We start from the raw sequence: 13435 nt of genomic DNA, 5'->3' as shown, positions 1-13435 counted from the left end.
GTAGCTATGGAAGTTGGAAAACAGAGATACACACTGACGCGCAGGCTGCAAGTTCAGAACATAATGTGGTGTAGGTCAGGTAGGCAGGTAACATTAATATGAAGCACTTCACAGTACCTAGCACAGTACAGTCAGAGTAAAATACAGCCCAGTGTAGCTGAGCAAAGTAAAGTAAGAGCACTCAGTCCGTCTCTCTACCTCCCACTCATTTTCTCTGTATTACTCTCCCCTTCCTTGTATTGAGAGACAGAGGCAGATGTCGATACGAAGCAGGGAAACAAGAAGGAGATGATGTAATCCCTCCTGTAGGTCTCAAGGGAAGTGATATCATTGTTGCTTGGTCAGCAGGCGGCTCCTCTCTCGTCCTCTGCTTCCTCTGCGCTCTCGGTCCATTCTTCTTCCTGTGTGACACAAGCAACACATTTCTTTTCACTTACACCGCAGTTACGCCTCAGTCATGAATTACCTTAAGTATCATAGTGACTATATTCATACAACACTCATAAATGACAAAATGTCTGTAAAAGACACGTTTTTTTCTGCAACACACCCATGGACGGCAAAGTATAGTTTGTTTGTCGGTCTGTCCACCACTTTGGTTCAGACTGAAATATCTCAAAAACTATTGGAAGGATTCCCTTGAAATTTGGTACACAGTTTCTTACCCCCATCAAGATGAATTCTAATAACGTCGGTGATACATGAACTGTTCATGTATGACACAAATTCTAATCAGGTTTTCAGTATGTAGTGCATTTGCACTGGGAAAGTGACAAAATGAAGTATACACAAAACAGATGGTATGCATACTGAAAAGAAGGGGTGCAATTATATGCACATCACGCAGGTGCAGGGCTATTAAAAGAGTATGTATACCCAGCAGTGAAAGCAATGCATGGCTGTGTGGGCTATGTGCTGTGGAGGTGTTTAAGGTGCAAACCACAAGCACACGGGCCAGCTTTTATATCATGGAGGGTCTAGGTGAACCACGTGAACTGACGACCCTCCACTGTCAGCCAACTGCCTGCAAATGTGTGATTGTTTTTGCACAGGGCACTTGTACTATAAAATGATGTAGTATGTTGACTTGGTGTATGCTAAGTGCAAAAAACAATATACTGTGAGTATTAGTATATAGTATATACTGTGTACATTTAATATGTAATGTAGAGTTGGGACACAGCTTTAGTCTTGTTTCTGCCTCCTCTGCTGCTATCCGGTGTGACTGACTGTTGGGCTGGCAGAGCTGTCAGGAGCCAGGCTGGAAGGATCAGCAGAGTATCGGCATTTACTGACCTAGGGTCATGACTGACACTTTGAAAGTGTGATAATCCATGACACTCTGTTTGTCACAGATGATTCTATGAGACACCAGCAGAGACACTAACAAGAAGTAAAACACAGAACTGACAAGTACTTACGGGGTTTAAAGGACATTTGGAAAAATTTGATGCAAAGTTGGGTGCGGCTCCTGATGATGCGTTTAAGGGCTGCAACTAATGATTATTTTCATTATCGATTAATCTGTTGATTAGTTTCTTGATTAATCGACTAGTCAGTTGGTCTATAAAATGTGCAAGAACTTTTTATCATTTAGTTTACTATCATAGAAAACGAAATAAACCAGAGAATATTCACATTTGAGAAGCTGGAATCAGAAAAAAATGATTATCCTTGATTATCAAAATAGTTGTCGATTCATTTTCTGTCGAGCAACTAATTGACTAACTGTTGCAGCCCTTGTGCATTTAACTGTAGTGTAATTGGGTGTAAATGCCATAAATAAGGTAGTATTTCGCCTAATTCTATTAGTCTATAATGTAAAAGGTCTGTAAATGTATTTTTTTTCATTACACTGCTATCCAAAAAACCTAACTGTGCAACGAAAACAGTCTTTGTCCAAAGTCTTGAACAAAATTCATAAACAGGTGTCACCTCAAGGACAGATTTTATGTTGTCTTTGTACTGCATTGCAATATTGCAATATATTATAAACTGTTTTTCAATATGTTTATTTTTCAAGATTTACTTGCTCCTCACAGTATTTTTAAAGTGTGGGTAGTGTTGTTCTTATTCTCTGAAATCTGGTTCTGGAAGTCCATTCTGCGTTTTCCAGTTTGTTTCTACACATTGGCTGATTTCCAGACTGGAACACAAGGTCCAAGCAGATAGATCACCTTAATATGCATGTCTCCTGTATGAAAGAGAGACCAGCAAGCATTAAACAGTTTCACTGCAGAATCACCGTCTGACTTGGCAGCCCCTTCAGGCCTCACACACACACACACACACACACACAGGCTCGCTCCTGTAATTGATGTCACAGTGTGAATTCTCAGATTAATTATGTACCCTGGCAAGACACAAACACACACACAAACACACATACACACACACACACACAAACTGGCACTGTGTGTGGTTTATTTACAGCGTCTAGTTGAGCGTGAAAGAAGACATTAAAACTCAATGTCTGTGTGGAAATAGAATCAAACATGTTCAAGTGAAACAATTATGTCACTAACTTTTGTCATTATGCCGGGTATATAAAAAAAATAAAAAATGAGCAACAAGATTATATAATCAAAATTACAATGTACATGTAAACATATCAACTAACTGTCTGGATTCACTCATTGCTTCGTTTCTCTCTGGATGTGATTTATAGCTTTGCTCCACAAAACCCAACAACCAGGCTTAAAAATACCATGCTCTGTGTGTGTGTGTGTGTGTGTGTGTGTGTGTGTGTGTGTGTGTGTGTGTGTGTGTGTGTGTGTGTGTGTGTGTGTGTGTGTGTGTGTGTGATGGCCTGATATAGAGCCGTGGGAACAGGCCACATTGAAAGCAGTTGAAGGGAGCTTTTTCTGCTGTTGTTTTGTTATGGCAGCAGACCAGTTGAGGCTCTGTGTAGTGGTGTGGGAAACTGGGAGATGTCCTGTACAGATGCAGTGTGACGCTCAAAGGCACTAAAGCAGCAGATGTTGATGGAGTCAGGAGAGAAGCGCGCTTCACATAGAAGAGATTTGAGACTGTAGTTTTCTTTTAAGTCTGTTTTTCTCCTCTCCTCTTTTATCCTTAGAGTCTTATGTCTCAGCTTGACATGGGGAACCTGGATAGATCCTGTATTTCCCCCCCGAAAAATACTCCAGTGTAATATTGTATTAGCAGTCGGTCTGCTCTCTGCCAGATAAACAGCTGTCTTAACTTCCATATTTAACTCTGTGTGAGGGGTCAAACATGAGAGGTCAGGGTTTGGAGGTTTGGGTCACTTCCTCTCTGTGGTATCTTGCAGTGTGTAACAAATGGTTGCAGGAAGCACTGTTTGTGCCTGCTGGAAGCCTTTTGAAAGCTTATTTTAAACTTTCTCTCTTTAAACCATGTGTGCTGTCATGACAGGCCGAGAGAGCTGTGTGTTATGTGCATTGTGCTATAGCGCCGTCCAGCCTGATGAAAACAGAATCAAGTGGTTACATGTTTGACAAAATTAGACCTTTTAGATGAATTTCCAGATAGAGAATAAGAGGGATGGAAAAGGACAGATGAAGGAGAGGATAAGAGGGAGTTGGAGTTAATGGAAAAAGGAGGAAATAAATGAAGAAAAGGAGAGCAGGAAGAAAAAGGGAGGGAAAAACATTAATAGACGGTAAGGAGGGAGAGAAGTGAAGGGAAAGATGAAAATGAAGAAACAGAAGGAGTAGGAGGAATGAAGGATGGGAGGATGATTGCATGGTTTCAGTCAGTCAGACAGGAGGAGTGTGGCTGCTGCAGCAAAGTAATTACTGTTTACTTTGGACACACACACACGCACAGCACTTATAGCCCATCACTACGACTTGCTGTCTCAGCTCTGTTTGACAGGGAACAGAGATTGACAGAACTGTTTTTAACTCTTTCGGGTGGTTCATTCAACAGCAGTCTGACACGTGAGAGTGAAGAAACTGCAGCTGAACAGCAACCAGTATAATACAGAGATGTGTCCATGTTTACCTTTTTGTTTTATTCTCTTTTGGTTAGGTTTTCTGACAGAAAATGTATCCAAATTCAACAGTGCTTTGCTACCAACATCAGGACTACATCGTCATGTGATGATGGCATCTACAAAAAATAAATAAGTTATCTGCAGCAAATTCAAGTCTCTCTGCAACTCAGTTTTCATAGTATACTAAAATAGATTTGAACCTGAAAGGCACAGTTGGGAAATCAAAACAGTAAACTTATGATAGGTGTTAGGAAATGGTCAGTTGTCATGTAAAAATTTCAGCTAATTGACTGAACCATGCAAACCTGGCAGTGTGGTCTTTTAAAGGGGGCATGTAATGCTCATTTCCAGGTCAATTTTTTTATTCTGGGGCTCTACTGGAATATCTTTGCATGATTTACAATTCAAAAAACTCCATATTTATTTTATACTGGCTCCTTATGCAGCCACTCAGTTCAGCCTCTGTCTAAAACAGGCTGTTTTAGCTCTCTTTTAGGGCCACCTCCAGAGGAGCCCGCTCTGTTCTGATTGGTCAGCTTCCAGTAGCTGCGTCACAGCCAACTCCCAGCCTCTTGGGAGGCCACATCAATAAACTATGAAACAAACAAACAATAGTAGTATAATTTCACCGCTTTTTCTCATTCTTTATTTGAAATGGCAACTTCTCAAATACATCCGTACATGCTCAAGCCAAAATCCAATCTGAAATATAGAGTGGACAACGCCAAGAACACGTGGAAAAACCTTAGCAACAACCCCTTAACAAACGAGGACACGGAACAAATGGCCGTTTATGGGCATATGCGAAAAGCTGACGTCAGCTGATGTGCAAAAAACATTGCAAACGAAGCGTTCAGAGCACGTTGAAAGCTGGGCTTTTGACTTGCAGGGAACTTTTCTATGTACGTTAACCTCAAGTTTTGGAACTTAGACGACGTTTAACATAGACATCCAACATCATAACAGTATATAAATAACAGAAAACCAGAAAAAGTATAGTGTGTCCCCTTTGAATCCAAAAATGCCCATTCAATACATTGTACAGTATGTCCTTATGGAAATAATTCCTCCCTGTCGGCTTTTCGACTTTTCCTACATCTCCAAGAATGCCACACGCGCCTACATTCCATTGGCTTCCTTGGGCTTCATCTGAGGTTTATTAAAATATGACAGATCGTGGTACAGTGTTTTCTATGATTGTACAGAGGGATGATAAATTGTTAGAATTATCACCCAGCCCTATGCACGCATACGCATGGTGGAGCTGAAATATTAATGGCACATTTTATCAGTTTATGTGATTGGAAGAAGATTTGTGTGGTGCAGTTTTTGGCGGTCAGAGCATCCATGATTTCTCTTGCTCTATCCAAGGAGCAGGCAGACTTCAGATACAACATGAAGTGAATTTTCTTCTGGTTTAAATTGTGCCTGTGAAGAAAAAAGGTTAATTTGTTGGCCTGTATTTAACCCTCGCCAGCGTGGAAACAGCAGATTGTTGTACAAGAGCGCAGCTGTGAGAGTTTTCACAACGCTCCTCTAGTCCCTCAACAGTCCCCAAACCGCATACACACACACACACACACATATAGTCGCCCTATCCTCTAGTCTAAATGACAGACCTTGCTAACCACAGGGATCTAATTGTAGCGCCGCTCCTTGGTGTGTGTCAATGTGTGTGTGTGGTGTGTTTTTCGGTGTGTTTGTATGTGGGTCTGTGAGATTGTGCTCTCTAATCTTGTGTGTGTGTGTGTGTGTTTGTGTGTGTGTGTGTTGGTTAGCTGTCTATCCCCAGAGAGGGAGAGAGGGGCGAAGACAAAGCGGCTTACTCAGGAATAGTACTCTCTGCCCTGGGCGATACTCTGGGGTCACCTAGGTGGAGATCTGGAGAAGAGGGATGAGGAGGAGGTCAGAAAAGAAGGGAAGGCAGACTGAGGAGAAGAGCAGAAACACCTAGTGTGAGTGTGAGAGGGAGATAAAAGAAGGGACTGAGAGAAGGAAAAGAAAACTGGTGACACTGTAAAAAGTGATGATGATGGTATTGATTAAAAAGTGCGGAGGTTAAAAAAAGGTATAAATAAGACCCCAACAACGCTCTATTTTGCAAACTGATATCGAGAGCAGAAAAAACGGGGGATTTTGAGAAATATTCTTTAAATGTTGTTTGACACATATTTGTCAGAAACCAATACATTTAAGTTCAGTTGTGTCCGATATCTTCAGTTTTACTTTTACACTCAATCAGTCATTTTAAATATTGATATTACCGAGTCAATAGATCGGTAGTTAGGCCTACCCTAAGATTTTAATGAATTATTTGAAAGCTTACTACATCATACATGGGCTACAAAGGAGTCTGCTACTGGTTGTCAACACAGCGAAGAACATCCAACAGCTGGTGTGTGTGTGTGTGTGTGTGTGTGTATGTGTGTGTATGTGCGTGTACATGTGCGTGTGTGCAACGTGGTGAAGGCTAGTTATTGGCGTCATTAATCACAGTAATACTCCCTTCAAAATGTGTTGACTTGTTCTCAGCATGGTTACATAACAGTTTACAGTTTATAAACAGTTTAAACCCCCCGCCAACACACACATACACTTTCTTAATCTCTCATAACCTTAAACCTCATAACCTCTCTCTAAACTTCTGAAATGCCTTGTCATGCTTCTTTGTATTATTTTATTATAAATCAAGTGTATGATTATTATTATCGTTTTTAGACTGTGGAACAGACTGCTCTGTCTTCCAGAAAATAGAGAGTCAAAGGGTCGAGAAGTCAAACAGATTTTTAGCCCCTTTAAACAGGATTTATAATGACATCGCTATGTGTTATAGTTAGAACTTTGACGACAGTTCGACAGTTTAAAGAACAAGTCCAGTAGTGTAACACTTTAATAATCTAGAGGCTTCTGTGTTCACTTCGCCCCACAATAAGAAAAGTGATACTAAAGACACACCAACAATTTTTCTATTCTTAGACTTTTACCAGTCATAACAGTTGCGTGTACATGCCAATAATGCTTGAGGAAAGGTCACAGGGTCACCAAAACCATCAGAAACCATCAGTATCCTGAATATCCATATCAATGTTCCTGGCAATCTTGTGAGTAGTTTTTCAAAACATCGTACTCTGGAACAAAGTGTTAGGTGACCGACTGGCTTTTCAAAAGACATATTAAGACAAAAATGCCTGATAATGTCCTTCAAATGTATTAAGAAATGTTAAATGCCTTAATGGGAGGTCATGTGACATTTCAGGGATTCAGTCTTCATCCTGTTTGTTTTACTAAATACAGCAGGATGTTGTCTCTTTTACTGTTGAATTTCTGCTGTTATTTCATGATTCTGTCCATTTATTATATTTTAATGGTGTCCACCAGCTGTGTTCTGTCAGAAACAGGCCTATTTTGTCATCTTTGAATGTTTATTATAGCTTTTTAAACTTAATCCAAGTGCCAAGTAGCTTGAGGAACCTTTTTATTTGGTCTACATGTTGTCACGATGCCATGATCTTTGACCTGTGATCTCCTTGCGGTTGGTTGCTCGTAAAGATGGTGATCCAGGGACGACTTCTACTTTTTAAGTAGGAGTGGACACACAGGAATGACTCAAACCCAGAATATGCAGTAATGTACAACAGCTGTAGTGTAGTACATAGAGTTGGCCACTAGATGGAGCTGAGAGATCACACTTTGTTCTGTAACTGCTGAAAAATGAACCAAAATCTCTCCTCCCTTTCTTTTTCTTCTCCTCTTTTCTCCTCTTCCTTTTCTTTGTTTCCTGTTCTCCTCAGATGGATCAATTGTCAGATGAGGAGGTGGAGGTCAGGGAGGAGGAGGAGGAGGAAGAGGAGGACAGCGATAAGGAGGACCAGGACCTGGATAAGATGTTTGGAGCCTGGCTGGGAGAGCTGGACAAACTCACACAGGTATATACACTCGTGGCTGGATTTACCTGTTGGGTTAATTTTATTAAACACAAATTATCACAAGAATAATTATAAATAGTCCAGAAGAAACCAAATTATAGATAATTTTGTGCTTTGTTGTTGTTGTCCATATTCTGCCACACTATTCATTTAAAATGTGATAGAGGTTTGCACTCATACAGTACACTCACACATTGTTTCTTTGTGTATATGCAGAGCCTGGATGACGGTCGCCCGGAGCGCCCTCCTCAGCAGAAAGCTCCCCTCAGACAGGAGACCAACATGGCCAACTTCTCCTACAGATTCTCCATTTACAACATCAACGGTCAGACTCACACACACACACACATACACTTTAATTCCTTTGCAAGCTGATCAATTCATTTCACATCCTGATATCTCTCTGTTTGTCCGTCTGCAGAGGCGTTGAATCAGGGGGAGAACGTGGATCTTGACGCTCTCATGGCTGATCTCTGCTCCATTGAACAGGAACTCAGCACCGTCAACGCCAAACCTAACAGCGCTGGCGGCATGGCCCGTCTGGGGCTGACTGATACCAAGGTAAACACGCCCACAGCAGTTGAAAAGTTTAACTTGGATTTTGTTTTCATAGTTGGAGTTTTGGCCGTCATTCCTATCGGTTGTAATCATGTTTCCTGTTGCTGTGCATGAGAACATTTTCAAAACAGTGAAGCCAGAGACTCAAACCAGCTCTTTTTTTTCCCTCCAAGTAAAGCAGTTTTGTTGTCTTTTCATGTTCATGTTGGTTCAGGTTTATTAAAATCTAGTTAGCTTAAGTTTAGTTCGTTAATATTTTCTTTTTACAGAAAAATGTTAAAGAACCACCTATATAGAACTTTTTTTTGTTTGTTTTTTCTGAAGCATATTCTCTACAGTCAGCTAGTGGTCACTGAGTATATACACATCTCTCTGTGTCTCCAGGTCCGTCAGAAGCCTCCAGCAGGGCGCAGTAGCAGGCAGCCAGCAGGGGGCAGCAGCGGTGGTGGTGGTGGCAGTAACAGTGTTAGTGGTGGGGGTGGTAGCAGCGGGGCGAGCAGTAGCAGCAGCAGCACCAGAGCCTCACCTGCCGGCACCATCAGAGCTGCCGCCGGGCATCATGGGAGACCGGCGCTGGCTTCTAACTTCAGCCTGGACGATATCACTGCACAGCTGGAGAAGGTGCGTGGAAGTGTGGGAATTTATTTTTAATATCAATATAAATGTGTGAGTCAATTGTTTGGACGTTTGCTGTATTATTTCATATACAATACCAGTCAAAAGTTTGGACAAACTTTCTCATTCAAGTAAATGGGGTGATGTGTCCAAATATTTGACTGGTACTGTATATGTCTTGGTGTTTGTATCTTCATCATTCATTTCAACAAAAACTCAAATTTTTCAAAAATAAAACATAAACATATGTGACATGCTTCAGCATTTGAAAACAAAACTCTGATCGGCCACTATATCAAAAGGTAAAAATTTTAAACTAAACTCATGTAGCCAAACCACTGGCTCATGAGACTCATGGAGGTCTGGAGAAATTTATGATCAAAAGGGACAGAGACTCAGTGGGCTGTCTTGATACTGCAATCCAATGGATGTAGGTCAGAGAGAACTGGAGGCAGAGTTGTGTGCTGGTGCTCAACAAAGAAAGAAACTTCAGTTCTGTGTTTTTCTGGCTGAACAATAGGTTTCCTCCCAACTGTGTTGTTTGCACCATCTTTTGTGATCTGTTTTTTCCTGTTACATGGAAACGTCAGAGTTGGAATGGTGAAAACAGTGACAAACAGAAGCACCACAGTGTTCCTAACAACCATCAAAGCACTACTTGTTCAACACATATAGACACCAACACTTTCAGTGTTTACTGAGAACTGTATAAAGATTTTTCAAAGACATACCTCTACATATAGCAACTAGTGCCAAAGTTTTGCAACTAAGTCCTCAATACGGTGCAGCTTTTACTAAAATAAAAATGAAACAGCTGAGCCATGCCAGCAAGTACATGGTAGCGCTGAAGGAAACCCAGAGGTGCAGGCTGTGAAGGTGACCACCTTTCAGACAATTTATCAGGATCAATACTGACCTTATTAAATGGATTGGGTAAAATTTCTCCATCAGTATAATGATGAAATTCAGTGTTTCTGCTATCTGTTGCATACGATAAAAGGCATGTCTGGTTGTCAAGTCTTAAGCCCCACAGCAGTCCCTGGCCTCATGTAACTTACATACCAGTGAGATACCAGTGAGTTCCATGCAGTGAAGTATACATGCTTTAAATTTAGGGAAAAGAGTATCAAATTGGTGTTCAGTATTGGCAGATATCCTGAGTTTAGCTATCAGAACTAGAATTGGAAGCGACAAAAGTAGGATAAGTGCTCTCCCAATCTTGGAACCCATTGATGAGGATTAACTCTGGGGGCAACAGCCAATTTTTCAGGCTTCTGGTGAAGCAGCTGGCATAAAAGGGCCAAGACTTTCATCTTCCATCCACGGGTCATTGTTTACAGTCCAATTAGCAACTAGCTAAAGCAAATTGCAAGCAAATTGAAAGCAATTTGTGTCTTTTATTACATGAGTCAAACATTTCCTCACACAATAAACAAACATAGATAAATTTTGACCATTGCATTCCGCCTCTTTCGCGCCCCACACAGACTGTTTACAGAAAACCAGAAACAGAAACAGAGACGGCAACCAGAATGCTTCAGATTCTGCATTTATATGCAGATACAGTATCTGTTTATAGAGATTAGAAAAGGAGCGCAACTCAGGACATCTTCTGTCTGTCACAGTTTTTGAAGCCGTTGCCTCCAGATCATCATGGGCTTGATCAGATTTGTGGCTATGTGAGATTACACAACCACAACATGAAAGTGAAAGTTTTGATGAAATCTTAGTCCTGTGTTGTTTTGCCTGAGTTATGTGTGATGGATGACATATTTACCATATCCATTTCTAAATATATTCATCATCACACTACCCCATCTACACAGTGTGAAACTGGCTTCATGCTGTCGGGCAAAGCTCCTGGTAGAATCATCTATGCTCCCTTTGTGTTTGTTTTGCATGATGCATGAGCCCGTCTTTTATCTTCTGTCCTCTTGCTCTGCTTTCCTTCAGGCATCTCTTAGTATGGATGAAGCTGCTCGTCAGACCTCCTCCCACTCTCTCAGCTCTGCCTCCACCTATACGTCAGCCACAATGCGACACCCCGGCTCCAGCCAGCGCCAACATCGACGCACAGGATCAGTCGGCACAGTCAGCGAACATGAAGTAAACAAAACTCAACTTTTGTTTTACATTTTGATTCATTTTCACGGCTTATGAGTAAAATCATATTAAATGTCAATTGTATTTTGTAAATCCCAAAATCTTCATCCATACATTCTTGATTTCTATAAGGAAAAACTCAGCTGAAGAACTTATCGTGTAATGAAATGTTTATGACAAATGAAACCCAGTCTAATCAGTTGCATGTCAGTTTAGAATCTTCTGAACAAAATTAATATATTTAAATTTGGTAGTTAAGTGGTACTGTTTTTTCTATAGTGATCTAATGGCATTAAAATGTAGTTTAAAAATGAAATGAGATATCCTCCATCTTGGGGGGACAAGTGACATAAAAATGATCTGCCAGACAAAATATAGAGATACGAAAAAGATGAAACTTGCAGATTTATGGTATCTAGTAGAACTAATCTATTTCTCATTCTGTGCATGTTTTTCATTTTGAGCTAGAGGACAACAGTATCACCACCTTAAATGAAAACTCTCTGTGGCAGATTTAATCAGCTGCAACTAATTAACATCAGTTCAGTGAAAGCACTAATTAAAAACTCTTAGCTCAATGCAAGCATCCGTACCATTTAGGCTTGATATTCAAAAGATAGTAAAATGTGCCACTAAAGGTGAATTGGGCTCACTGACCTGTAATTTGTCTCCTCTTCTAATCTTTCTCCTGTTGCGCCATTGTAGGTGCGTTCAATGGTCCACTCCTCGCGCTCCTCCGTCACCTCGGCATCTGGGGTTTCTGTTAACTCTGCCTCCTCCATGGATTCATTGGACAGCGTTCTCCGCTCCAATGAATCAGACAGCCAACAGAGTTCAGTTACACTCCCAGCTGGAGTAGCCGGTCACGGTCGAGATAACACAGAGGTACATACCCACCTTTTATGAACAAAAGAATGGATGAACTGTATGTTTGCTGACTCACAACATGCTTTTTTCAGGCAATGTGGAACAAAGGGAATCAATGATGAATACAGTATGCTATAGCTTAAATATGTTGTGGTGAGAGCTCTTCGTGAGACATTTTAAGAGCAACACATTTCCTAGACTGGTACCATGTTGGAAGTCCACTGATGGCAAAATAAACAAGACAAGAAAAAATATGATTCACAGTAACCTTGTATGAAAGTGAACACTGTGATAGACTTGTTTCAGAAATGGTTACTGTCAAACACTAAACTGTCTTCTTCTTAGACCCAGTATTTTCTCCAAAGCATTGTGTTGATAAAGAGACAGCTCAGCTCATCCAAACTGTCTGTTGTAACTAGCAAGCTAACTAGCTAGCAGCGTCTATGTTTACGCGGCAAACACACTGATGGTACAAACATGCTAATGTGCCTCTACTAGATACATTAGCTTGAGTGCTAATCAGATATGTTAACTTTAGCAGTAACTGGTTAGCTAGCTAACATCATTAAACACAAGTACACTCAGAAATAGACAGAAACTACTAGACATAGGCACGTTTCGTAATGTTGACCTGAAACTCCATCACAACATTCGACCTCAGTGCTAATTTTATATTTTAGGCCTGATGGTGTTTTGACGGCCCACACCTGTCGTCTGACTGAGATTATTATGCTGAGTCTGCTGTCGTTTTTTTTAAACAGATTATGAAGAGATTATGAGCTTCAGCCAATAACTGGGACAAATTATACACATGCATTCAGTTTCATGCCAAAAGGGTAAGAAGGTAAAGGGCCATATCAGGACCATATGCTTGACATTACTGCCAGTCGCTTTTAGCCAGTTGCTGCACTTTTTACATGGATTTCCCATGTTTTAGGCAGAAAATTATTTGCGGAAATCCATAACAATGAACTATTGTCCAAGTGACTTCTTGTGGGGTTGTAATGCAGTGCAGACATTTTAAAACTGCATTGCCATGTGACAGTCATACAACTTTGTCAGCACAAAAGCAAATGATTTTCAGTCATCATTCGGCTGCAGGCTGGAATGTGGGAAAAACACTACTTAAGGATTAAAACTCTAGTATTATAAAATATAAACTGTTATTAATCGGAAAAATTACTGGTGTAATCAGGACTCAAAGGGTCTTTTAAAGCGTCAATTCTATTTTTTTTTACTACTTAACCTGCATGTGTAGATACAATAGTCCATCTATACTTGCTGCTGAGTTTTTTACAGTGTCTGTTGTTTAAGGTTTTGCAGCTGCAGTGTTTGTGTTAGATGGCATTTTCTTCTACTGTTGGCTGTGTTGTGCAGTTTCTGCTGC

General features: G+C 40.6%; 1 protein-coding gene across 5 annotated transcripts in view; it reads left to right on the top strand.

The window, feature by feature from the left end:
- The window catches only part of raph1a (Ras association (RalGDS/AF-6) and pleckstrin homology domains 1a), a 69300-nt gene that overhangs the window by 28544 nt on the left and 27321 nt on the right, over positions 1-13435 (top strand). For all 5 annotated transcript variants that reach the window (XM_042426207.1, XM_042426203.1, XM_042426205.1 and 2 more), the window contains 6 exons: positions 7771-7905; positions 8122-8230; positions 8327-8466; positions 8848-9084; positions 11032-11184; positions 11887-12066. In XM_042426207.1, the coding sequence (XP_042282141.1) occupies positions 7771-7905; positions 8122-8230; positions 8327-8466; positions 8848-9084; positions 11032-11184; positions 11887-12066 (954 nt within the window). The remainder of the gene's footprint in view (positions 1-7770; positions 7906-8121; positions 8231-8326; positions 8467-8847; positions 9085-11031; positions 11185-11886; positions 12067-13435) is intronic.

The sequence above is a fragment of the Thunnus maccoyii genome, chromosome 11 (genome assembly GCF_910596095.1).
Source record: "Thunnus maccoyii chromosome 11, fThuMac1.1, whole genome shotgun sequence".
Classification (NCBI taxonomy): Eukaryota; Metazoa; Chordata; class Actinopteri; order Scombriformes; family Scombridae; genus Thunnus; species Thunnus maccoyii.
Note: the sequence above shows the minus strand (reverse complement) of the source record. Positions and strands in the feature narration are given on the sequence as shown.